Here is a 24,116-nt window from a genome sequence, read left to right as displayed (position 1 = left end):
TTTGTGACCATACTCAACCATTTCTGTGAGCATCCTAATTACCAGTGTTTTGAACTGTGCATCTGATAGGTTGGCTATCTCTTCATTGCTTAGTTGTATTTTTTTTTTCTGGAGCTTTGATCTGTTCTTTCATTTGGGCCATATAAAATTTTTTTGTCTTGGCTCACCTGTTATATAGTAAGGGGCTTGGAGCTTAGATATTTGCCAGGGTGGGGCAACCCATGTCTTTTCATTGTGGTGCTGTGGTGCTGTGGTGCTGTATGTCTTGGGGGAGGGGTCCGAGAGGAAAGAAGGCCCCTTTTGGCCAGCTTTCAGTCACTTCCTCTGCTACCCACAAGCACATTGGGCCCTTCTGATGCTGATTCCCGGTGGGTGCGTTTGTATACGTTCTAGGACCCTGTGAGTCTCTCCGACAAACACTTCTGTGAGGCCAGGAGTTTTTCCCGCTGCTGCAACCCCCACAGCTTTTTAGAGCCAGAGGTTTTGTGGCTTTATTTCCCTGTGCTGGAACCCCGGGTGGCATGGTCTGTTTCTTTCCCCAGTCGTTCCGCCTGGTTTATTTGCACACAAATGTGAGGCCAATCACTCCTCCAGCCACCAACTTGCCTTGGGTCGTCTCTACCCCAGCTGCCCGTCTCTGCCCCTCCTCTCAGTCTGCATGAAGTTTTCTTCTTTAACTCCTTGGTTGTCAGACTTCCACACAGTTTGATTTTCTGTCAGTTCTGTTTTTTTTTTTTTTTTTAATTTGTTGTCCTTCTTTTGGTTGTGGGGGGAAGCAAAGTTTATTTACCTACATCTCCATCTTGGCTGGAAGTCCTGTTATTGATTTATAGTGTAATTTTGTTATAGTTTAATAACATACTTTTATGCTCTTAATCTCTAATATTTAAATATTAAATATTTAATATTTGTTTCAGCCCAGAATGTGCCCCTCTCGGTGAGGGTTCTGTGTGCATCTGAGAAGAATGTGCCCTCTACTCTTGTCGTGGGCATTCTGTCAGCGTCAGTCGGTCCATGTGCTTGGTGATTAGGGCAATACCAATGTTTTGCCTTTCACTCTGTCAGTCACTGAGAGAGGAGTGTCAAGGTGTCTGACTGTAATTGTGAATTCATCTGTTTCACATTTTAGTTCTGTCAGTTTTTGTGTCAGGTATTAACCTCAGTTCTTTAACCTAAGAAGTGGGCATGCCTCCCGGGATTGCTGCATGGACTGAACACCATTGTCTAATAGCTAACATGTCCCAGGCTCCTCTGGTGCCAGATGCTTTGCTGAGTACTTTCCCTGTATGATCTCATTTAATCCTGAGAGTCCCGTGAAGGAGGTGCCACTGTTGCTCAAAGCTTACAGAGGACACGTGATGTGCCTAAGCTTACAAAGAGTGTCAAGCACGGGCAGTCTGGGGCAGACTTTGTTCCAGGACCGTCCTCTGCCCTGCCTCATTAAAGCCCTTGCAGGACTGGACGCCCAGTAACTTTCCAGTGAAGGTCAGCTGGCTTATTGTTATTATTGCCTTTACCTCATAATGTGTATTTAAGTAAACATAGTGGTGCTGACCTAGTGGGCTTGTCGGGGCCCTTGAGGGTGCCTGGAAGGGAAGGCTCTGCAGTTCACAATCCTGTGGGGGAGAAGGGAGAGGGGAACCCAGAGGAGAAGATGGGGACTTTGAGAAGCACAGGACCAAGCCACAGCCTCCACTCCCAGGGAGGCAGCCCACTTGGGCCCCATTGCTTGGGGAGCATGGGTCCTCAGAGCCTTTTGCCCATAGCCCTGGCCATAGCTGTTGAGTGAGGAAGAATAAGGAAACAACCTTCCCTGTCCTGAAGGGAGTTTTGGATTTAGGGGATTGGAGCAGCTGCTGGCCATTTCTTTTCATTGTGGGATTTAGGGATACTCCGAAGCTCTGTTTTTCCAGAAAGTGTCTGCGGTGGGTCACTGTGACATTGCGACATCTCAACAAGCCTCCTGCCTGAACGGGGTTTGCAGGGCATGCCCGACCTTCACCTCCGGTGCGGGCCCACGCTGCCTGGGTCAGTGTCCTGTCTCTGGCTTTTCCTGAGGTTGCATGTATTCCTGGGGGCCCTTCCAGAAGGAGCAGTGAGATGTCTGTCTGATTAAGTAAACAGAGGGAGGGGACACAACAGCCTGGGCCCTAAAAGCACCCTCTGGACCTTATACTTTCACACCTGTTTTCTCCTCTGTCCAGAATGTGACCTTGGGGGGACAGTCTTGTCACCCTGGGCTGCAACTGGTCAGGAGAGGCCTGCCTGTGTCTTTCTTAGAGGGCGGAATACCCTGATCCCAGCATGTGTGGGGGCTGGCCGGCAACCTTCTGTGGAGTCAGTGCTCCCCCACCCCAAAGCAGAGCAGGAACAATGAGATCAGGGAGCTGCCTTAGGATGAAACTTCTTCAAGGAAGAAGACTTTGACACATTTACTCTTAGTTTGGTCCAGGCACAGGGCTCCTAACCAAAAGTTGGCCAGTGCCTGTTGTCCAAATCAGCTGAGAGTGCCAGGGCATGTCAGGTTCCCTGGGAGAAGCTGGGGGCTGTGGTTCCAAAGATATCTCTCACAGTGACGGAGGGTCCTGCTGGATGACCTTGTCCTCTTGGGCTCCCACTGCCACCCTTCCTCCTGCTCTTCAGTCTATCTGGTATGTGGATCTTACTTGTGATCAATGTGATGACTCTCCATGCCCCTGCTGTTTATTTGGATGTCACAATGTGACCCTGGGTGCTGCTGACCTGTGGAGGTCACTTCCTGGAGTGTTCTCAAATCCCTCAGTAAAGTAAACCTGCCCCGAGCCACTTCCTTACCAATCCATGGGGCTGCGATAGCTGGCCCTGTCTGCCGGACCACGGGGAGCCCTTCCTGGCTGTGGTGGGTAGTGCCTCTCCGATTCCGGCCTGGAGAGCTCTGCAGTCTATGGCCTCAGAGGGAGTTCTCTTCCTAGAGTTATGGGGCAGGAGAAAGCCAGGGCCTCTGCTTCTTTAATAAGGTTGGCGTGGAGAGGGGGTTGGGGGGGGCACTTCCCTCGGTGATGGTGGCTCACAGGCCTGCAGGGTAGCTGAGGGACCCCCTGCTTTGCTCCCGTCTGACCCTGTGGTGGGTTCTCTTCTGCCAGTCCAGTTACAGCAGGGAGGTCTACCCTTTTGAGGTGGGTTTTATCTGGAGGGGGAGGTCTGCAGGGGCTCACCTCTGCTGCTTGGAATCTTCTGTGGACTGGGACTCATTCTATTTTTCTGAGCAGGCCTCTCCGGGCAACAGGAATCCCTGCCACTGTCCAGGGTGACTGGAGTACCTGATACTTTCCTCCCACCAAGGCGGGTTAACCCCAGGGCACTGGGACCCCAGTGGCCAGGAGGCAAGGTTTCAGTTTTGACCCACTGAGCCCTAATTGAGAGGCCTGCCCGGATGTCGGTGGCTGCTGGCTTCAGACAGTGCCAGCTGGTCAACCTGTTGGTGCCTTGGTTTCCCTCCTCTACCTCTGGTCCCACAAAAAGATGAAAGGAGCGCATTTCTTCTTTTTCATTTGCCTGGTCTCCTTGGGACTTTTATCCTTGTCCCTTTGGCAGCAGTGGCTCTAAGTCCTGACTGAAAGCCCAGTTTCTATCAAATCTGGAAGGGCTGAGCTAGCCAGGCGGGCGCTGCTCTCAGCCTGGATCTGGGGCTTCTCCCAGCCCCTGGCCTTCTTATCTGCAAAGTAAATGGAACAATAGTGCTTTTCTTCCTGGGTGGTTGGGAAGACTGCTGGAGATGAGGTATGTGAACTTGGAACTTTAAATGAATGCTTACTAATCTTGTGAACTGGCAGGCTTAGCATCTGTTGAATAACACTGAATTGAATTCTTGAAACTATCTTAAGCATTTGAGAGGATAGTGTTTACCCCAAGGGCCTGGTGGCAAAATAGGGGACAGCACCCCCAGCTCCCAGGGTTGCTGGGCGCTGGCGCTCTGTTCCCGAGGTGTGATCCACACTTGGCGAAGGCACAGTCCTCTGTGCCCCCTGGGGGAGGCCTGACAAATGAGCACCCTGGCTGCCCAGGCTTCGTCACCCCAGAGAGGCCCCTGTGCCCCTGCAGTCAGTGGGCAGTCACTGTTGTGGAGCTGCTCCTCCTTAGAACCCCCTGAACCATTTGCCCAGCTCTCTCCTTCCTGCTTCTGTTTACAGGGCTGGGTTCCCAGCAGGCTACCATCTGCACCCTCTACCCAGCTGGATGGGACTCTGTCTGCCCCTCACACTTGACCCTCCCTCCTCTTGTGTAGAGGCCCAGAGCTGAGGGCACGCAGGGTTTGCCCGGGTCCTTGAGCAGGTGTACATGCCCTGAGCCAGCCCTGGCCCCCACCAGGACCCAGGGAGGCATGGTAAAGACCAGAGAACCCTGAGATAGTATAGGCTGTGGGACATCAGTGGGCCTGGAGAGCAGGCCCTCAGGGCTGTGAACCTGGGCCTCCAGTGCTGTTTTGCAGCATGAGGTGCTGAGGACTTGAACTGTAGCGTATGGGGTTGGTGGGCAGTGGCAGGAGAGGGTGTTTTACTCCTCTCTGCTTGGTGAGAACTGGACCACAGCCAGCTGTACACCCCAACTGCAGGGGGAGCTTTCATCATCTGAACTCAGCTGCTTGATTGTGTTCAAGGGCAGGAGGATGGGGAACAGAGGAGTCGGGCTTAGCAGAATGGCACCCTGCCAGGACTCTCCTTGAAGGGGGTGTCTAGCCAAAAGTGAAGTCCTTGTCCATGGAATTGCCATGTAAACCCCATGGGACTCTCAGTGCAGAGTTAGCAAGTGGCAGGAAGCTCATGTCATGCTCCAGGTTACTGGCCCTGAGACTCAGGGGATACACCCAGGCCCTCAGACCCTTTGTGGGGAGCTGCCAGTGGCCAGGGAGCCAGTTGGCAGGGACTCCTGGGTTCCGGAGTTGAGGAATGGGGGTATTGGTGTCTGAGTGTGGGCTGGGTTCATCCGTAAATACCGAGCACCTAGATGCACACCCCAGGGACAGGCAGGTCTCAACCGGGGTGACCTTCCTTCAGTAGATTCCAGCCCTGGGGTTTCTAAGGACCTGCGGGGACCCTGCCCTCTCCTTGGTCTGGCCATCCCACCTCCTGTCAATGCTTGTGAACATTGCTGGATCTTTCAGCTTTAAAGATGCCATAAAAACAAATATTTGTGAAGCACAGTGTCTGGGCAGCTGGTGACTCTGACCACGCCTCCTGAGTCCAGTGGGATCTGCTGTTGTTCTCAGCTGCTCACCTGCAGAATGCTCACAGTGGCCCCTGGACAGTTCCCTGCCTCCTATGGAAAGCCAGAGGGAGGGGACCGCAGTCCCAGGAGCACAGGTGGCCAAGCTGGAGGGCCCCTCAGAGACATGCCTTTTGCTCCTGAGTTTTACTGATGATTGAATGAGGATCCCTGTTGGCTCAGCAAACATTTCCTCTTCATGTCAGGCAGAAGACACAAAAGGTGGGGGAGGAATGGCCCCTTGCCCAGAGAGCAGTTGCAGGATAGGGACAGATAATGAGATATTTGTAACGGGGTGTGCACTAGGAGACAAAGGAGGGTGCCATGGGTAAGGGGTGGAGGAGATGCTCCCGCTGAGTCTTGAAGGGTGAAGACTGGTTTGCTGGGGGAAGTTACAGAGGGAGAGAAGTTATTTCAGACATGTGCATAAGCCATTGGGAAAGGTGCAGCATGCCGTGTATGGGTGAAGAGGTAGGGCAGGAAGGCTGGCAGGTGGGGTAGTGAATCCTCATCTGTCAGTGAGTGCTGAGAGCTGTGAGCCCTGGGTTGGTGAGGAGGTGTGTGCTGGACATGGCAGCAAGTGGGGCTCTGTGGGCATCGTCTTGAGGGCCACTGGATATGCTGGTGTGTCAAACAGGGGAACTGTGGGATTGTCACACAGACTGAACCTGTGGATGGGGTAGGGGCAGCGGCAAGGTGTGTTTGGGCTAAGGGTTGCTATGGGCACCAGGTAGAAGGGGCAGAGATGAGTGTGACTGCCCGCTGGGGAGGGTCTGCTGTTCATCCCTCTGGAGTGGCTCAGCAGGACCAGAGCAGGGCTCTGTGTGGTTCCCTAGGCTGGCTTTCCTCCTCAAAGCTCCTTCCTATGGACAAAGCCTTGCCGTCAGACATGTTTAAAAAATGTGTCTTATTAGACAGAAGCCAGAACGTCCATTGGTTCAGCCCTGGGGTCTCGAGGCTTTGGGGTTGGGGCTCAGATGCCTCTAGCTCAGTTCTGAGGCCTGTTCCAGTTGCTTGTCCTCACGAGTGGCTGCACACTGCCTGGTGTGTTTCTAGGGGAACCTGAAGCTTCCTGCCATGGTCCTGGGCTTGGTAAGGCCCTGCTCTGAGAGCTGCCAAGTGTCCGCAGTTCTGACGGAGGCCAGGGTACAGCTGGGATGAGACAGAAGGAGCTGGAAGGCCCAGTGTGGCTTGCAGGCCTGCCCAGTAGGCACTGGCAATGCCCACAGCGGGTCCAGAGGCCGAGGTCAGCCTGAGGCAAGGCTGTGCACCCAGCACCTCTCCTCACTGTAGGCTGAGTGGTTCTTTTGTCATTCATTCATTAATGTACTCAGTGCTTCTGAGGTCACGTTCCCTCAGTCATTTTGCGCTAATGGTGCATGTTCCGTGCTTTTGTCAGTTCATTCATTCCTCACATGCTGTTAGGTTGGTCTGAATCTGAGGGCTTCGTTCTGCGTAGCTCCACCCTTGGCCACAGACAGGTGAAGGTTTGCTCTTGAGAAACACAGGCTGATGGGAGAGGAGGCCCACACAAGTGAAGGACATGCCAGGCCACATCCTCCACACTCAGTGGCTTTCTGGAATCTTACTACTGTCACACCCAGCAGCATTGTCTGGAGGGCAGGCTGAGTTAGGCCAGAAGAAGGTCCTGGTGGAGCACGTGGTGTGGAGGCTGCTGTTTATTCCCTGGCTCAGGGCTGTGGGGCAGACCTGGTCAGGGGCTTCGTCCCCCCCTCCCCTCTGAGTGGGAGGCAGATGCTTGGGGAAGAAGACACTGGGTCCTCAAGCAACAGAACCAAAGCACCATGAAAATAGAATTGTGGGGAAGATGAGAACTCTGACAGACTTAGACTTATTTTCCTTGAGTTGCATATGGAGAGTGACCAGAATGCTTTCAGTGCTCTGGGCCTCTAACACTCTCTCTAACAAGAAAAAGAGAAGTGCAAAGGGTAATGCAGGGACTGGGGACAGACTTACAACTTGAACTAGGGGAGGTGTCTTAGCTTTTAAAGAAAGAAATCAATGCTGAAAGAGTTCAGCTGTTCTCCCCTCTGGTCCCTAGTGGCAGGGCTCTCAGCTGTGGGCACTTCTGTCCCTTGGGGCATTCGGGCACGTCTGGAGACAATTTTAGTTGTCACTACTGGGGGAAGCTATCTGAATGGAGTTGGTGGGGGCCGGGGTGCTGCTGAGCACTGCACCATGCAGGGGCAGCCCGCCACTGTGACCGGTGCCTTGGTCCACACTGTGGAGGACGAGTGGCCATACTCCAGATACCATGAACTCAGTGTGTTGCACGTCGGTCTTTGTTTAAACACACAGGGAAAGAATATTTAGTCCACATGGTTGGGTGTTGCTCTGTAAACATGTGATGCATGCTGTAGAGACTCTGCAGCGCGCCCTGTCCAGTCTGCATGTGCTTAGAATGCCGCCCACTGGTGCAGGAGTGCAGTTGGTTTGCAACTCTGTAGCTCACCTGCTTTAGGGATAGGCTGCACTGTATTTTTCTCTCCTTTTTTAGACGGATGTTTTCTCTCTCTCTTTAAATTGAAGAGCAAACCCTTACTAGAAATCCATACCCCTGTTTCCTCCCTCTCCCACATCCCTGCCTCCCCAACACAGACAGCTGGGTTCTTGACGTCTGCTTTGAAAACTTTAATCACTCTGATAGGCAGAAGCTACCTCCTGTCCCTGGCTCCGAGAGGTGGCCTGCTACATACCCAGTGTGGCCTACTGCTGTTGTGTAGTTCATTTGTCTTCCAAGACTTGACTTTTTCACTCCTCGTGTCTCTGAGATTCATCCTTGTAATTGTAATGCATTCATTTCCTCTTGTTATTTAATGTTGCATACTGTGAACATACTGTCATGTAAAAATTCCATTCTCCTGTTGATAGATAAATGGGATGTTTCCAGTTTAGTATTATTCCAGACGAGGCTGCTATGAACCCTGTTGTGTACATGTGCAAGCATTTCTCCAGGGTATGCACCCAGGAGGGGAAGCATATCTGTTCTCCAAAGGGGCCACACAGATGCATGCTGTAAGTGCCCCGGCCAGCTCCTCTGCCAGGTCAGACCCTCGCAGCGTTCACTCCAGTGGGCCGTGCCTCTGTTTACCTTGCTGGGCCCCCATCATGGCCACTGGTTATTTTTCACCATTACACAAAATGATGTGATGAAACCCCGAAAATCGTAAAAAGTCAGTAACATTTTCAGTTCCAGAGGCAGGCTGGAGAGGGCAGAGCTGCCCTTGCGCAGGCTGACTGACTACTGGGTACAGTGCTCTGCAGGCCCTGGGTGGGCAGCCCAGGGAGAAACTCAACTGATTCCACAGGTAGTGTGCTCCAGGACTCAGTTTCCCATTCCAGTTGTGGTGACAATAATGAAAGAAGTGGGCATGACGTGCTGGAGGGCTCTAGAAAGCTGTTACTCTCATTGCCACTGCTTAGATGGACACATTAGTATTGCAGGTTTGCAGAGAGGGAGGCCTTTGCACATGCATTTGGCACACATGTGAGTTTCTCTGGGGCAGATGCCTGGGAGTGGAACTGTGGCTACATGGGAGTCCACCGGTTCAGCTCACAGCCTCATCAACACTCAACACACAGGACTGCCTGCCATTCAGGTGGTGGAGAAGAGGCACATCAGTTGCTTCGCTTGGTTTACTTGGTTGCTGGTGAAGTTTTGCATCTCTGCACATGATGTTGGTCCCTCAGGTTTGCTCTGTGGTCTCTGACCATCTCGGCACTCTGGTGATGCAGGTGTCAGGCCCACTGGGGTCACTTCCCATCAGGGTGCTGGACGCTCATCCTCTGAACCACTGATTTCCTTGTCCGGCATCCCTGCACACTGCTCTGCAGCTCACCTGGCTCCCAACAAGGCACGACACAGCTGACTGGGTTTTGGCTCTTCATCTTCAGTTTTATGAGATTACACTGTAGTAACCTTTGCTGGACTTGGACGTGTCTGAGCCTCCCAGCGTGTTCCCAGAGGGTAACTTCTGAGTTCTGGGGGCTTGTCGTTCCTTGGGCTACCCTATGTGGGGGCCTGGGAGGGGCCAGGAGGGAGCTGGGGGGGTCTCCTGCTGACACTGGCTCTGTCTCTGCAGGCAGACCTCTGCGTTATGACCTGGCTGCTGGGCTACGTGGACCCCTCAGACCCCTGCTTCGTGGCTGCTGTCTTCACCATCATTTTCAACCCGCTCTTCTGGAATGTGGTGAGTGCCACTGGATGGCTGTGCAGACAGGGGAAGAGCCCCCTCCCTTCCCTCTGTCTTCCTGTGGCCAGCATGGAGTCATCTCTTTTGCCGGCACCGGGTACGGGATGCTGACCAGGGAAGCCCACGGTGTTCTGGTGTGGGCAGGGAGCCCCAGGCTGATGCTGGGATGTCTGGGGCTGAAGGGCTGACCAGATGGGGCGGCCCACCTGTGCCCGGCAGTCTCACTCATTTTCTTGTTGGCGACATAGACTGTCTCAGGTTGGGGCTTCCTTTCCTCTCTGCTGTGCTAGTCAGTGGAGCCACGTCCTCGAGCTGCATGAACATGGTTATTTTTCCTAAACAAGGCTTCTGCAGAATGGTTTGCATGCCACTGGCCTGAGGTGTGCAGGCGGTGGGAACAAGCCTGTGAAGGGTGGATGTAGGAGACAGCTCAGCCTGTTCTCTGTGGGGGCAGAGGGCACTGGCAGGATGAGAGCTGGGGTGGCGACAGGCTGCGTGGGAAGTGGCCTGGGCCCTGAAGGAGGCCTGGGAGGGAGGACATGTCCTCCTGCCACAGCCTGTCCCTAAGACAGCACCACCCACCCTGTGATCTTGGAGTTGCCAGTCAGGCTGTCCCATGTCACTGCCCTGGGGGACAGACAGGGTGGCAGGCACTCTGGGAGCTGGGCCAGTGGCCCTGGGGCCACGTGCCTGGGTTTGCTGAGGCAGAGCCCCCGATACCCTGTGATCGCCCTTGCATGTAGCCAAAAGAATAAGGCCAAGTTCAGTGATAGCAACATCTTGTTCCAGGCTGTTTTCATTTCAGGTGACCCCTTGGTCCCCAGAGCAGAACAGGATGTTTTTCATCTGGTTTATGACTTAGGTCTTTCATCCATCTGGGGAGATTAGGAGTGATGGTGAGGCTGCTCCTCTCAAAGAGGTGGCGTTGCAAATGGCTGTCCCTCCTGTCCTCAGCATGCTGGGCCTGCCCTGACGCAGGCCTCCCCATAAGAGCTGGCATAGGGGCGCAGTGCTGTGGAGCCCCTCAGCCCTCCTTGCTTGAGGCTGCTCTCCCTGAGCCCGTGTATCCCCCACCCCACCCCACCCTTCAGCAACTGCAGCAGCAGACACTGAAGGGGGAGAGGCTGTGGCAGGCTGAAAGATGGCCCCAGAGATCTCCACAGCCCAATCCTTGGGACCTGGGAGGGTTACTGTGTATGGCAAAAGGGCAGCGAGGCTTGGCAGGTGTGATGAAGTACAGGATCTTGAGATGGGGAGATTCTCCTGGATTACTGGAGTGCTCCTAACTACAGTCAGGTATATCCTGTGAGGGGGGAGCAAAGGGAGGTATGGGGTATGGCCACAAGCTGAGGATAGCTATAGCCCCTAGAAGGTAGAAGAGGTAAGGAATGGATTCTCCCCCAGGGCCTATGGCGGGAGTGAGGCCCGGCCACAACTTGATGGTGGCCAGTGATGCTGATTCTGGACCTCTGGCCTCTAGAACTGTGAGAGGAGATAGTCCTGTTGCTGTGAACCACCCAGCTTGTGATCGTTTGTTACAGCAGCCGCAGGAAACGAATACAGGGTATTAGAGGGCTGTTGATCTCTTCTGGCAGACACCAGGGTCTGCTGGGAGTGTGCGCCGGTCTTTCTAGTCCACAGGCTTTTTCCCTATGGGCCTGGCCTTGACCAGCGGTCGTGCCGGTTTTCCCAGTGCTGTGGGTGTGGCTTGGCAAGCATATGGTCGGTCCTGGGGACACTTCCTCATGCACAGGCCCCTTAGCTACTTCCTGCTGGCCCTTCCAACCATGTGTTTTTGTGAGTTCATTTTGAAGCCGTGGGGTGGCCTATGGCAGTACTCCTAATAGCCATGTGGGTAAGGTGTATAAGATTTGGAAGTCAGGCAGCTCAGGTGTGTGCATTTGTAAAAGGCTTTTTTTCTTTTGTCAAAAGTTTTTGATTTGCCTTACTTTTGAAAAAAAAGTATTCATTGGTTATTTGTGGGAGAGAAAGAGAGCTCTTCAAAGTCATTTTAGAATGAGAGAAGTTCTGGAAACATGTTTCAGTTTCTTGAGCTGCCGCTGCCCAGGAGAGCAGCGGACGGGCACCGGCAGGCCAGCATGCTGGACCCCAGCTCTGCGGCGCAGTGAGAGGCCGAGCCTGGGAGACACTCAGTGACCCTGACTCAGCCCTCCTCACAGCTACTGCAGTACTCGGCAGGACTTGCTGTGTGTGCCGGGTTCATTTCCCATAGCATTTCGGGGCATCGTGGCAGCAAAGGCTGTTCTTCTCCCCTTTGGAAACAGGGCTTGAGGAACGTCGCTCATTTCAGTCAGGCGTTGTCCTGAACACTGGAGTGCTTGGTCTGGGCCTCGGGGAGCTGCACTTCTAGGAGGGGACAGTACATGGACACCCACAAGCAGGAGAAGGGTCGGGAGAGTAGGGAGAGCTGGGCAGGGGTGGCCTTCTAGCAGAAAGCTGCTCCTCTGAGGGGAGAGAACCCTTGGGTATCAGGAGAAGAGGGGATAGCAGGTGCAGAAGTCCTAAACAACTTCAAGGAACAGCATCTGTATGGAGTCCACTGGGGTGGGGGTCATGGAGGGCAGGGCAAAGAGAGGCTGGGACAGCGGCTAGGACTCCAGGCTTGGAGTGGGCAGCTATGGGATGAGTCGCCCGGCCTGACCTTGGTCTTCAAGGTTGATGTGGGCTTTGGTGAGAACACATGAGGGCAAGGGCAGAACTGGGAGCTGTCACAGCTGTGGGGGCCCAACACATGGGCAGGCAGCCCCTGCAAGGTGGGAGGAATCATCAGATGCTGAACCTGGCCTGAGGAAGGGTCCCCTGGATTCATAGGATCTGGTTGGTAAGCACAGGAGCGGAGGCAAATCTAGGTCTGGGTTGGGACCCAAGTGACTTATTAGGAAGAAATGTGCACGTGGTCTCCTAAGGGCTGAGTACAATCAAAATCCAGAAGAACTGGCTTTGGAGAACATCCAGGTTGGTGACCACATGGAGAAGTGGGGACAGTAGGGCACCCAGGGCACGGAAGTCCTTTCCTTAGACTCTGCTCTATGTGTCTCTTCTGTCTGGCTGTTGTTTTGTATTCTTTAACATCCTTTGTAAAAATCCAGTGTGTGATCTGGCTTCCTGAATTCTGTGAGCTGGGTAGACAATGTCGGAACTGAGTTGAATTGTGGGACACCCAGCTGTTGTCAGAGAATTGCTTGGGTGTATGGGAAAAAAATCTGGGGGCAGAATGGTAGAGGGTGTGGCCATCAGCGGAGATGGGACTGTGAGGCAGGCGAGGTTGTGGAGGATGAGAGCGCAGTTCCTGCCCTGTTGGATTTTTGATGTCCCTGAGATTCTAGGTGGCGATGGAGCCCATGTGAGTCTGGACCTGAAGGGAGTGTTTGGGGCCGGAGATGATGTTGGAAGTGCTGGGGTGTGGCTGCCCAGCGCTGAATCTGGCCTTGGACCCAGACCTGCCTGCTGCGCAGGGCCCCCTGTCCACCTCCCTGTGACAACGCTCTCGGCAGTGCTCCAGGTTGTTAGCCGGAGTGGTCTGCCCGAGTATTGGTGCCCCCCACCCCTCTCCCTCCAGCACTGTAGCCCATCTCTTTCCTCTTCCCACAACCCCCCAGCAGCCAGTGTGTGAGTCTCCACTGGCAGCACCCTGCCCCCCAAGCCTCACGCTCTGTGCTGCTCTGTCCAATGGAGGCTTTCTGCCTTCCTCTTCTTCGTTCCCTGGGGAAACTCTAATATCACTGGCCCTCTCTCTTGGTGGACACCTCCTTTTCTGTGCCCCACCTGCTTTTCCAGCTCACAGTCTTCGGGTTCATGTGAAAGTCCTCTTTCTCTGTCCGTCATTCACTCTCTTGGCGGAGGTTCATGGAGAACCGCTGTGTGCTCTGCCCCGTGGGAGCCCCTGGGAGCCAGGGGACACACTGTGCCATCTCTGTTCTCAGAGGCTGCAAACCGGCTTGTACTGAGAAGATGAGGTGCTACGTGGGGACTAACTGGGGCTTTTCCCCACATCTGTGTCTCAGCCCCTGGCCCAGAATCATCTCAGAGTTCCAGGAGCTTGTGGCCAGGTGTTGACGCCCCACCTGGGCATGTCAGACCCAAAAGGGAGCTGGCTCTTTGGGCCCCAGACAAGACTTCCTCAGTGTGTTCTCCTCTGCCATCCCCAAGAAGGAGGAGCCCTGTCCAGGGGCCCAGTGCAGAGTGCCTGGGCTAACTTTCCCTGCTTTCTCGCGCCCACACCCCCAAGACAGCCCTTACAGGTTCACCCACTCAACATGGGGCCACCACCACCATGGGGCAGGCAGCCGGTGCTTCCTGCCTCTCCCTGCTTCTCCCTGGCCCTCCCCACACGCACACTCGCTCACACACACATCATAAACACAGGGCCAGGGGTTGACCCCCACCCAGTGTCCTCAGAGGTGCTCTATGTCTAGCAGACAGTGTGAACCCTTTCACCCCGCCTGTGAGGTGCTGCTCTGGCAGCATCCTCTCCTCTGCACCCTTGGTCACTGTGGGTTCCCTCCTTTCCCTGCTGATTAGGCCTGTTGCCCAGGGCCCCATACGCCTGTGCTGTGGTCCCTGCTCCTCACAATGCCCTCCCCAGCCCCACCCTCTCGGCCAGGGTTGCTGACCGACCGTGGTGGTGGAGCTGTCTGGGGCCGTCCTGCACACTGCAGGATGTCTGACCATGTCTGGGTCTCCACCAGCCAGGCGTTGGTGGTGGTCCTGAGTCCTGATAGTCTCACATGTCTCCAGACATTACCAGGATCCCCTGAGGGCCTAGTTGCTCCTGTTGCTCTCAGTGAGGCAGCCCTTGGTGCCCACTGCTCGTGCCTGTGTGCCCTGCGCACCACTGCTTGGCCCTCAGCCTTCTTAGCCAGAGTGCTAAGAGCGCTGATGTGGTGCCTGCATTGTCCCCATGTGCCCAGCCCGGCACATGCCAGGTGCTGCTCGGAGGGCAGAGCATTGGCCTCACCGTGGGCTCGCACCCAGCACCACCTCACAATGGGCCTGCAGACAGTGTTGGCTGGTTCCTGAACTGGGTTCTTCCCAGTTTTCTGCTGTGGCCCCTGGTGGGGGAGGGCCGTCCCTCTGTGACGTTTGCATGGGCCTGACTGCGAAGAAGGGGGACTGCAGGGGTTTCCCTCTCCTGGGCCCTGTCATGGGGCTGGTGGCAGCCTGTGCACTGCAGCTCCTGGGACACCCTCTGTCAGGACTCGGGCAAGCAAGCCCATGTTAACGCAGCACAGACTGGAGCTCTCCCCTGTTGTTTGCAGGAGAAATTGTTCACATGCTTTGGTGTTGAAGGCAAACTGCTTGTCATGGGCACCAGAGCTGACTGAGGCACATTTGGATGCCCTGGTAAACCCGGCGGGTTTGTAGACAGTGACCATATAGTTAATCTTCCATGTAGGGATTCTTGGGACTAATAACCCTGCCAGGACCACACGTGTAGGTGGGGACTGGCCTGGCACGTGGGGTTCTTTGGCATTGAAGGTGTGCTTCTGAGGTTGTGCTCTTCCAAGCCCCCAGCCCCAGACTGCTCTGTCCCCCGCCCCCCCACAACTCCCACTCACGCCCAAGCCTGAGACCTGCCGCCCTTCAAGGGCTAGTGTGCAGCCCCCAGGACACTGCCGTCCTTGCCACGGCCCCACAGCTGAGCCCCAGACCCCCCTATCTGAGAGCAGGATCCATTGCTGGGATCTGCACTCCCTCACACGTGCTCAACAGAGTGAATGTATTTAGTGGGTGGAGTGCTGAGACATATCACGATCGGCTTTCCCAACCAGACTGGCCAAAGCTCCAGCTGGGCCCTGCTGGCGTGTGCTGGGCCCACATCTGCAGCACAACTGCCTGCCTGCCCCTTGGCCCTGGGCTTTCCTAGGTGCAGCCCTGGAGTCCCTCCATCCTGGCTGGTTACCCTAGGGAGTGACAAGGGAGAGGAGGCCTCTCCCAGAGGGTGAGAATGGGAGCAGGCAGCTCTTCCTCTCACCGCCTGGTGGGTGTGGAGGGTTCCTTGGCAGAGTGACCTTTATCCTTCAAAGTCCTGTGGCCCCCTGGGCTGGTGGTCTGAGCTCTTGGTTGTGGGCTGTGGAGGGAGCCAGGGCAGCAGGACAGCAGGTGGCGCTGTGGGCAAGGCGAGGGACTCCTGGTCTTCTCTCCCAGGCTCATGGAGGTGATGGTGAGGGCTGGGCAGAAGGGTGTGCTCTGCAGCCTGTCCTGCCCCTTGCTGCCCTCTGCCCTGCCTGAGTCCTCTAGTGCGCACTGGCCGTGCTGCCTCAGCTTCTGCTTTCACAGCCTCAACCAACAGTCTCTTGGCTCATTTGGGGGTGTCCTGGGGGATCCCCACAGGTGCCAGGAAACTGGCCCTGTAGGTGTTTCAGGCTGGAATGAGGGAGCTGGCCTGCTACCAGGAGGGGCCAGGTCCATGCCCTGTGTCCACCCTACCCTCTGGGCCTGTGTTTCTCCAGCCACAGGTGAGGACATCAGCTGAGGTCCTATCTGGCTTAGAAATGCTGGGACCCACTCACTACCAAGTCCCACTCTGGGGCGACCCTGTGCAGGGTACCAAGTGTATCAGCTGCCCCTCTTGAACTGGGATCTGATGAAAGTGAAGCCATCTGTTAGAGACCCCACCCAGAAAACAGCCCTGAGACGGGGGTGTGTGGCTCCCAGTTCGAGGGTGGCACAGGCTCTGCTGGGGTGATGGCTAGGCTTTCTGGAGGAGTGCCCGGGGCAGGAGGCAGGGACCAGGGTCAAGAAGCCCAACGGAGGGAGATGTGTTGGGAGAGAAGGGTCCCAAGGGAGGGTCCCACACACTGGCCTGCATCTCTGATTGTCCGCTGGAGTCTGGCAGTGAGTGTGAGTATGCCAGTGTGTGTGTGGGTATGTGTGGAAGTGTGAGTACGGGCAGGCACGTGTGAGTGTGCCTGTGTGACTCCCTCAGACACACAGGGGACCTGGGATGGGGGCGTGGACCAGGCTGTCTGAGACCCTTGCTCTTGTCTGGTTCAGAAACCTGGCTCCCAGGGCCTGGCCACATGCCCACCGGGCTCCAAGCCGCTGTTTCTGGACCAGGACGAATCTCCCTCAGCCAGGCAAGTCCAGCATTTGTAGGAATGCTGAGCTGGGCAATGGTCATAACCTGTAAGTGTTTTCTCTGAGCAGAGCTGGCTGGCAGGTTCTTGGTGCCAAGAGCACAGGACCACCTTTTTAGCGGCTAGCTACTTGTCCCTCCCGACTAATGTCACCTAGGCCACTGCAGCCCCCTGGGTCTCCTCCAGCCCCAAGCCCCTGCCCGGCTGTGCTCAGCTGGGTTCCTGAAGAACTAATGGTTTCACTGGCCTTGGCTCCATGGTTGTGGACAGTCTGCTCCTTGTCACCAGGGACCCATGCTCCCTCCCCTGGCCTTGATATTGGCTCAAGTACAAGATGTTCTTTGGCATCTGTGTGGTGTTCTCTTCTGAGCCAGGGTGTAGACTGGCATTTGGGCCAGAAGCAGCCTTGCCTGTCCACCTGGCCCCATGGCCCTGTCCGTCTCTGAATGGAGAGCCTTCCTGGACAGCAGTATCATTTTGCAGGGCTACTGTGAGTGGCCGGCTAGGGGAGACTCGTGCCATTGGCCAGGACGAACTTTAGAATCTCAGTGTCCCAGCACCATGCCGATAATGTGTCTGTGGCACTTTGAACTGGGTCAGCTCCTGGTCTCTGCTGGGATCACTGAGTGACACGGTTATGGACAGAAGGGAGGGAAGCGGGAGGAGGCTCTCCCCGTCCAAGCCCGGACCTTGTGCTCACCCTGGCGGAGCAGGTCTCTTCCATGAGCTCACCCTTCCTTCAGCTTTTGATATTCTAGAGGTGGGCTTTAAGCTTCCTCAGAAAGCCCGTGTTGTGTGGGGCTCCCGCAGGGGCTGGGTTTTGGTCCTGGCCTCTGCAGCACCATGTGTGTCTGAGGCATTCAGGTGATTGGGGCCCTGTGGATCACGCTCCTGGGCGAATGGTTTGGTGTCGGTGATCTGGGATCCTTCCCAAGCAGGGCAGGGGGACAGGTTTGGGTTGCCCCACCTTTTCCTGGGTATTCCTAGCAGGTGGGGCCCTCCTACTTAGATGTCCTTGCAGATCCTGTGGCCTCCAGGCCAGGCAAGTGCTTGGGAGGCTTTTCATGACCTGGACCCACCTACCTACCTCCACAGGGCACATCTCCTGCAACCTCCCGCCCTACCTCCCAGCCTCCTGCTCTGCAGATGCCAGCCTTCCTCTGACCCCTGCCCTCGTGCAGTCTGCTCCCTTTTTCTGGAAGGGCCTCTGCACTCTCTACCTGGCTACCTCCTATTCCCTGCACGGGCCTTTGGTGGCCCTGTAGCCAGCCTTCCCTGAGTAGCCATAGCTGAGCTGAGACCAGCCGGTGTTGGGAGGGGTGGTTGCAAAGGTGTCCCTCCTCCCTGGTTGGTGAGCCCTGGGGGGCCAGGTAAGGCAGTGCCTTCCTGTCTCCATCTGTGAGGGGTTGTACGTCCTCTGTCAGCCCCACGAATGAATAAATGAGGTGCCCTTGGGAGCTTCAGCAGGCTGGGAGCCGGCCTGGTGGGGCTGCTGTCTTCGCCCTTCCCTGGGTCTTCTTTTGGGTCCAGGTGAGGGGCATGGGGAATATCCAAGGCTAGGGTATTTATCTCATTTCACTGCTAACTTGCTCTGTGACCTGGCAAGTCCCTTCACTTCCCTGTCCCTCCATTGCTTTGTCTTAGGTCTGGAGTAACAGCCTTTGTTCCTCTTTCCTCATGACGTGGCAGCGAGATTGTTGGGCAGGGAATGAGTGTGAGAGGCTTTGGAAGCTTAAGTGCCCAGTGCCATATCCAGCTCTAAGGAGAGGCACCCACGAGGGCTGACTGGCAGCAGCGTGCCCAGAGAGCTCTTGTGTCACTGGAAACTTCCCAGCTTTGTGCCCAGCTGTGGGCCAAGTGCTGTCGCTCCTCCCAGAATCTCACACCCAGCAAACATCTGTGGCCTTAGCAACCATCTTGGAGTGTATTTCTGCAGTGGCTGGCCCCTTCCTTGAAGCCAGCGGTCAGGAATCAGCCCGGGAGAGCCTGGGAGACTCAGGAGATGGAGCGGGTACGTGTTGCTGCCTGATGCCATGGGCCCTGTGCTGTCCAGTGCTGTTGGACCCTCCAGTATCCTGGGTGCTGCTGCTGGGCTGTGGGGTTCTGGGTTGCCAGTGGCCCAAGAGGCAGCCCCATTCCTGCCACCTTTGTCCCCAGTCCCCAGTGTGGGGCTCAGCCAGGTTCTGGAGACCCTAGGGAAGGCTCCAGCATTTGTGTGGGTGCCTGTCCTACAGTAACAAATCTAGTTGACACAGAAGAGGGCATGGTGGTGCAGGCCTGGGGGCCTAGGCTCCCAGGGGTTTGGGGCTCAGGGGGCATGGCTGGGGGTGCCAAGGTGTACGCTGCACAGGGGCTGGGGATCAGGAAGAAGGACTGGACTCAGCCAAGGGGGTCTGTGCAGAGACAGATGGAGAATCAGGCTGCCTGATGGAAAATGGAAATTAGGAGAGGGTGGGAGGCTGAGCCTGCAAAAGTTTCTCAGCTGTGGTTTCCAGACTCAAGTGCCCACCATCTGGGGCTCTGGCCTAGTCTCAGAGGCCAGGCTTTGTGCACCAGGACATGGCTGTGCCTGTGTGCAGGTGGACACCTGCCAGCCAACACCTGTGCGCCCCTTTTTGCTTCATCCCATCGCCCCTTACTGAAAATGCTCTGGGTGAGCCCACTTGTGCCACTGGGGAGACAGCCCCTGCGGGGTGCAGACCAGTGAGTGAGGAGCACACACCAGCCTCCCTGTCACTGCAGTGTGGCCACCAGACTGACCCTAGGGAGCCACCAAGGGCACACACAGCAGGTGCACTCAGGTCCAGCCTCCCAGGGTGAGCTCACAGTGGGAGGGGCCTGTGGTGAGGGCCCCGCTACAGCAAGGGTGGCCCTAGGACTGGATGGGTTACCCTGCCACAGGGTGACCCTCAGCTTAGAAAAGGAGCACAGAGTGGGAAGTGGGCAGAGTGCTCGGGCACACGCTGGGCTTCAGTTATCGTGCCCTTCTACCCCCCAGCACGGCACGGGCACCGAATGAGAACAGGCGTGACGGGGATTGAGCAATGAATCTCAGTACTGTAGGAGGGGTTACATGATACGTGATTTATAAGTGGCATGTATTTGGTCTCCCTCCCAGTTACTGGCTGAGTTCTAAGATTCTTGGAATTTCCTAAGTGATAAGAGGGATCAAAGTGTCTCTTGTTCTGTTAATGAGGTGACTCTGGATAGCCCCTAGGTCTCCTCAGTGAGGAGCTGTATGCCAGTCAGAGAGCTGGAACTTTTTGTGCCCTCTGGGACCTCCAGAACATTGGGCGGAGGGGCTGAAGGTGAGTGTAATTGCCAGTGGAAAATGAGTTAATTAATCACACCTATGGTAATGAAGCCAAAGGATGGAGTGGGTGTGGGAGGTGGGGCAGCGGCACCCGGTGAGGGTGTGGGGGCCGCCAGCCCTTCCCCCAGATCTAGCCCAGAGCGTCTCTTCCGTTTGGCTGCCCCCGAAGTACATCCTTTGTCATGCGCTGGTGGTCTGGTAACTAAAACGTTTCTCCGAATTCCATGAGGCAGAATTCCATGAGGCACTCGGGCAAACCCAAGGAGGGATGTGGGGACCCCTGGGTATCTGACATGGGAGGGGGTGGTTTTGAAAGACTGAGCCCTTAGCCTATGGGATCGGATGCTCTCTCAAGGTGGATGGTATCAGAATTGAGGGGATTGCTTGGTGATGTCAGGAAACACACATTGGGGGTTCTGTTACTATTAATTTTATTTGCTCGTGCAGTTTTAATTGCCTTTTTGGTCAGGCCTCTACCTTGGGCCTAAACTTGCCCTTTTCCTGAAGTGTGCCCTATGCCTGTCTCTCCAAAATCCCGGTACTTCTCACCCAGTTTTGGTGGAGAGCTCGGCGAGCAATGGAGCCCGAGGAGGTCACATCCCATAAGGGTGGTGAACTTGGTGGGAGGGTTTGCCCCGCACAGGCAGGACGACCCCGAATTCCTGCCTGCTTATACCAGTAGTGACACCCCTAGGGACTGAGGCGTCTGCTCACTTGACTGCACCCACTTTCCCTTGGGAGGCTGGCTGCCCACCTGCATGCTGACTCAGGTGGCACAGGATGCTCCAGGGCCCCAGCAGAGTGCTCTGTATTTGCCTGCGGTGGGGGAAGTTGTCTGGGCCCTTGGGAGCTGTCCCAGCAGTGCTAGCATTGGATCCGTCCATTCTCAGGGCCCTGGAGAGCTCTCGGAAGTAGCACTCACCTGCCACCTGAACACCTGCAGAAGGGCTGGGCCTCTGAGCTGTTCTCTTCCAGGGGACCACCCGGGCTGCCCCTGGAACCTGTCCACCTGCTAGGGTAGAGGGGCTCTCCCTGTGTGGAGTGTGAAGGCCCGCCCCACCTGCTGCTCACTGTGGCCTCCTGTCTGCAGCACAGGAGGCCCCTCTTGCTCTTATCCCCTCTTGCTCTGAGACAGGCCAGGTGCTCCTGTGCCAGGTGTCAGAGGCACCAGCACCTGGCGAGGTCCCTTCCCTCAGCCTGGAGAGCCCTGGAGAAAGGGGTGCTGAGACAGATGTGGTGGGGGGCCTATCCTGTTCAGACCCTGTCCCTGCTCGGAGGTGGGGGGCGGCGGCGGTGGCATTGGTATGTTCTCAGCCCATCTCCCCAGCAGCCTTGGAGGCCAGACTGAGGCATTTTAGCCCTAGGGAACAGACAGAAGAGCCCTGGTAAGAGCAGTGACTTCTAGGGAGGGCACCCTCAGCACTGACTGTCATGAGTGAGCATCATGTTGTCATCACCACTACCACTGGGTGGGTTCAGTTTGGCAGGACCTGCAGAGGTCAGCCCCAGATTGTTCAGCAGCAGCAGCAGCAGCTGAGGACCAGAGAGGTTCCTTGACCTGCTGAGGTCACACAGCTAGGAGTGCCTAGGTGAGCCTGGCAGCCAGCGCACCCACTCCTGTGCATTGTCCACCCCCCAGCCCACCCCCAGGAAGGTTTGCCTGGTACAAACATAGCCCTAAATGGCAGTATGGCTTGGCGCAGATGGGGCAGAATGCAGGGATCTGCCAGCAGAAGAGGCCCTTGGAGCACCTGTTGGGATCTGGCCTCATGGTCCCCTCCCCCAGAGCCTAGTGCGCTCGTGTGCACCCTGCACTGACTTCCTGATGGCCTGGCTTCCTGGCCAGTGTTTGCCCTTTCTGAGTCAATATTATGGCTGCACGTGGACTTCCTATGGGCAGGGCCTCACGTGGGCCTGCCACGAGGGGCAGCCGCCCAGAAGGGATACCGCTCTTGGGGGAGGGTGGACGCAGGTGTCTTCAGGCCTGTCCTTGTCCTGCCCAGTCCCAGGAACCCCATGTAGTCCCTGGCATATGCTAGGCCAGACTCAGGATTCGTGGCCCAAGGGAAGGGCCAGCTGGTTACAGGGCAGTTCCAGGATGGTTGGGGACAGTGGTGGTAGCCCCGTGCTGCCCTGCCCCTCAGGCCTCCCCCTTGTCCCCCGCAGCCAGTCCTCCCTGCCCATCTCACTGGGCCAGGGGAGTGGGCATGGGCCTCTGAGCAGGTGAGCTGTCCTATCCATGGTGCCCCCTCAACGAGGGCCCTGGGGACGATCACAGACTTCCGAGCCTCCGCTTTCTCATCTGTAATGTTAGCCCAGCGTCGGGGCCTCCTTGGAGAACGTCACAGGCAGAACAGTGCCGGAGCTGGCACAGCACCTGCCACACCCATCCTTTCTCGCTTCTCGCTCCCAGCACTCGCTGTCAGCTCTCTGTGGCTATTCCTGTGGCCGATCTGCCTGGGGTTTCTGCCGTGGAACTGTCCTGTGGCTTTAGTCCTTCAGAGTGGGCTCAGGCAGGGTAGCAGGCCTTGGTGCCCAGCTCGGGATCCAACCACCTGGGTCTGAGTGGTGGGGAGCCATTGACCATGCCACTTTAGGCAAGGTCCTCACCTAAGCGCAAGGCTTCAGTCTCCTCCTTTATGAGACGAGTTCACTGAGGCATCCATCCCAGGGTTGCGGTGACATTAATGAATGACATGCAGAGCGGTGCCAGGCGCTGAGTCTCAGCTGGAGAAGTGTGAGCCCTTGTCTTCCAGGTCCTGCCTGGACCCGTGGTGACTAGGCTGCCTGCTGGTCTTTCTGTTTGTGTGATCTGACCTTGTGGTCCTGAGGAAGGGGCAGGGGAGGTGGTAGAGAAAGGGGAGAGACAGGAGAGGGTGTGCACGTCTTCTGGCCTTCACTGGTCACACTGCACATTGGCCACTGGGTCCCTGGCATATGCTAGGCCAGACCCGGGATTCACGGCCCAGGGGAAGGGCCAGCTGGTTACAGGGAAGTTCCAGGATGGTTGGGGATGGCGGTGGGAGTTGCAGCTAGAAAAGTGGCTTTGTGTGTCTTCTGAGGAGTTGGCACCTGCTGCTGGGGGTGGCAGGGGGCCAGTGAGGGGCTGCAGGGTCCTTGTGAGAATCCAGTGACTTGGCCTGCGCTTGGCCATTAGTGCTCATGCAGACATGTGCTGTGGCTGCTCTGGGCCCCCTCCCAGACAGCAGTGAGGCTGTGTGCACTCTGTAAGTATTGGTTGAATAAATGACTGAATAGATATCATGCCCCTCCTTTCACTCCTGTGCTGAGTTCTCTTTAAAAAAAATCTGCCAAAATCACACTGATTGACACTGATGGGAGGGCTCCGTTTGCTGAGTCCCCGCAAGCCTGCCAGCAGGGCACCGTGCCCGCCAGTCTGGTTCTCAGGCGTGGCAGGTGTTTGCATCTCTCAGCCTCTTTACTGACTGTCACACAAGTCACCCATCTACTGATGGACAAAGGCCCTGGCCTCACACCGTGGTTGATGGCAGAGGTAAAGGAGTCCAGATCTCATGCTGTCTCCCTGTATTTAAAGCCAAACACCTCTGCATGAGCTGCATCTGCAGGAGAAATGGACAAGAGATGTTGGAGGCACCTCTTGCCTTGCAGGATCCTGCCCCAAGGCCTCCTGGCTCAGCCTCAGCCTGCCTCCCGGGGTACAGGTCAAGTGCCCCCTCCCACAGAAGATTCTGGCTCTCCGGCCTGGAGCAGCTCTGGCCTTGGCCGGGTGTGTTTTGGGCAGCAGGAGAGAGAACAATCAATTCCCAAATGCTTCCCATCAGTTGCTGTGGCTGGAAGATGGCATTTTTCAAGACAGGCAAAGGAAAATATAAAGGGATCCATATGAGAAGTGTCTAGATTTTGCTAGACTTCCTAAGTAGAAGTACAGAGCTGAACGGGGCTGTGAACCTCAATTCGCTGAGTTGCTGGCTGTGAAGGATGCTGTGGAGGGTCTTGGAGGTGGTTCTTCCCAGAGGAGGCCACGTGATGAGAGGGGAGGACAGGGGAAGGGCTTTCCTGGCCTGAGCATCTGTGGGCTTAAAGGATGCAGAATTAGGGGCACTCCGAGGGTGAGGCAGCCTGGAGCATAATTTCAGGGGTCATCCCTGAAACAAAACCTGGGTGGCAGTCAGAAAAGATGATCCCGGTGTGTGGTGTGCCATTGCTTCTGCTCAGTCTCAGATCTGCCCACCACCTCTCTGGGAAAGAAGGGTGAGTGCAGGCGGA

The 24,116-nt window shown here is 56.1% G+C and overlaps 1 protein-coding gene across 4 annotated transcripts in view; it reads left to right on the top strand.

The window, feature by feature from the left end:
• Nucleotides 1-24,116, top strand: part of PEMT (phosphatidylethanolamine N-methyltransferase) — a 77,476-nt gene that overhangs the window by 5,676 nt on the left and 47,684 nt on the right. For 3 of the 4 annotated variants that reach the window (XM_028534324.2, XM_036032853.1, XM_036032850.1), the window contains exon 2: nt 9,345-9,452. In XM_028534324.2, the coding sequence (XP_028390125.1) occupies nt 9,345-9,452 (108 nt within the window). Of the gene's footprint in view, nt 1-2,724; nt 2,879-9,344; nt 9,453-24,116 lie in introns of those variants that run through there. The other variant, XM_036032852.1, reaches the window with a different exon arrangement.

This window comes from Phyllostomus discolor, chromosome 8 (assembly GCF_004126475.2).
Source record: "Phyllostomus discolor isolate MPI-MPIP mPhyDis1 chromosome 8, mPhyDis1.pri.v3, whole genome shotgun sequence".
NCBI lineage: Eukaryota > Metazoa > Chordata > Mammalia > Chiroptera > Phyllostomidae > Phyllostomus > Phyllostomus discolor.
The sequence above is the reverse complement of the archived record's forward strand: the minus strand, read 5'-3'. Positions and strand labels throughout refer to the sequence as shown.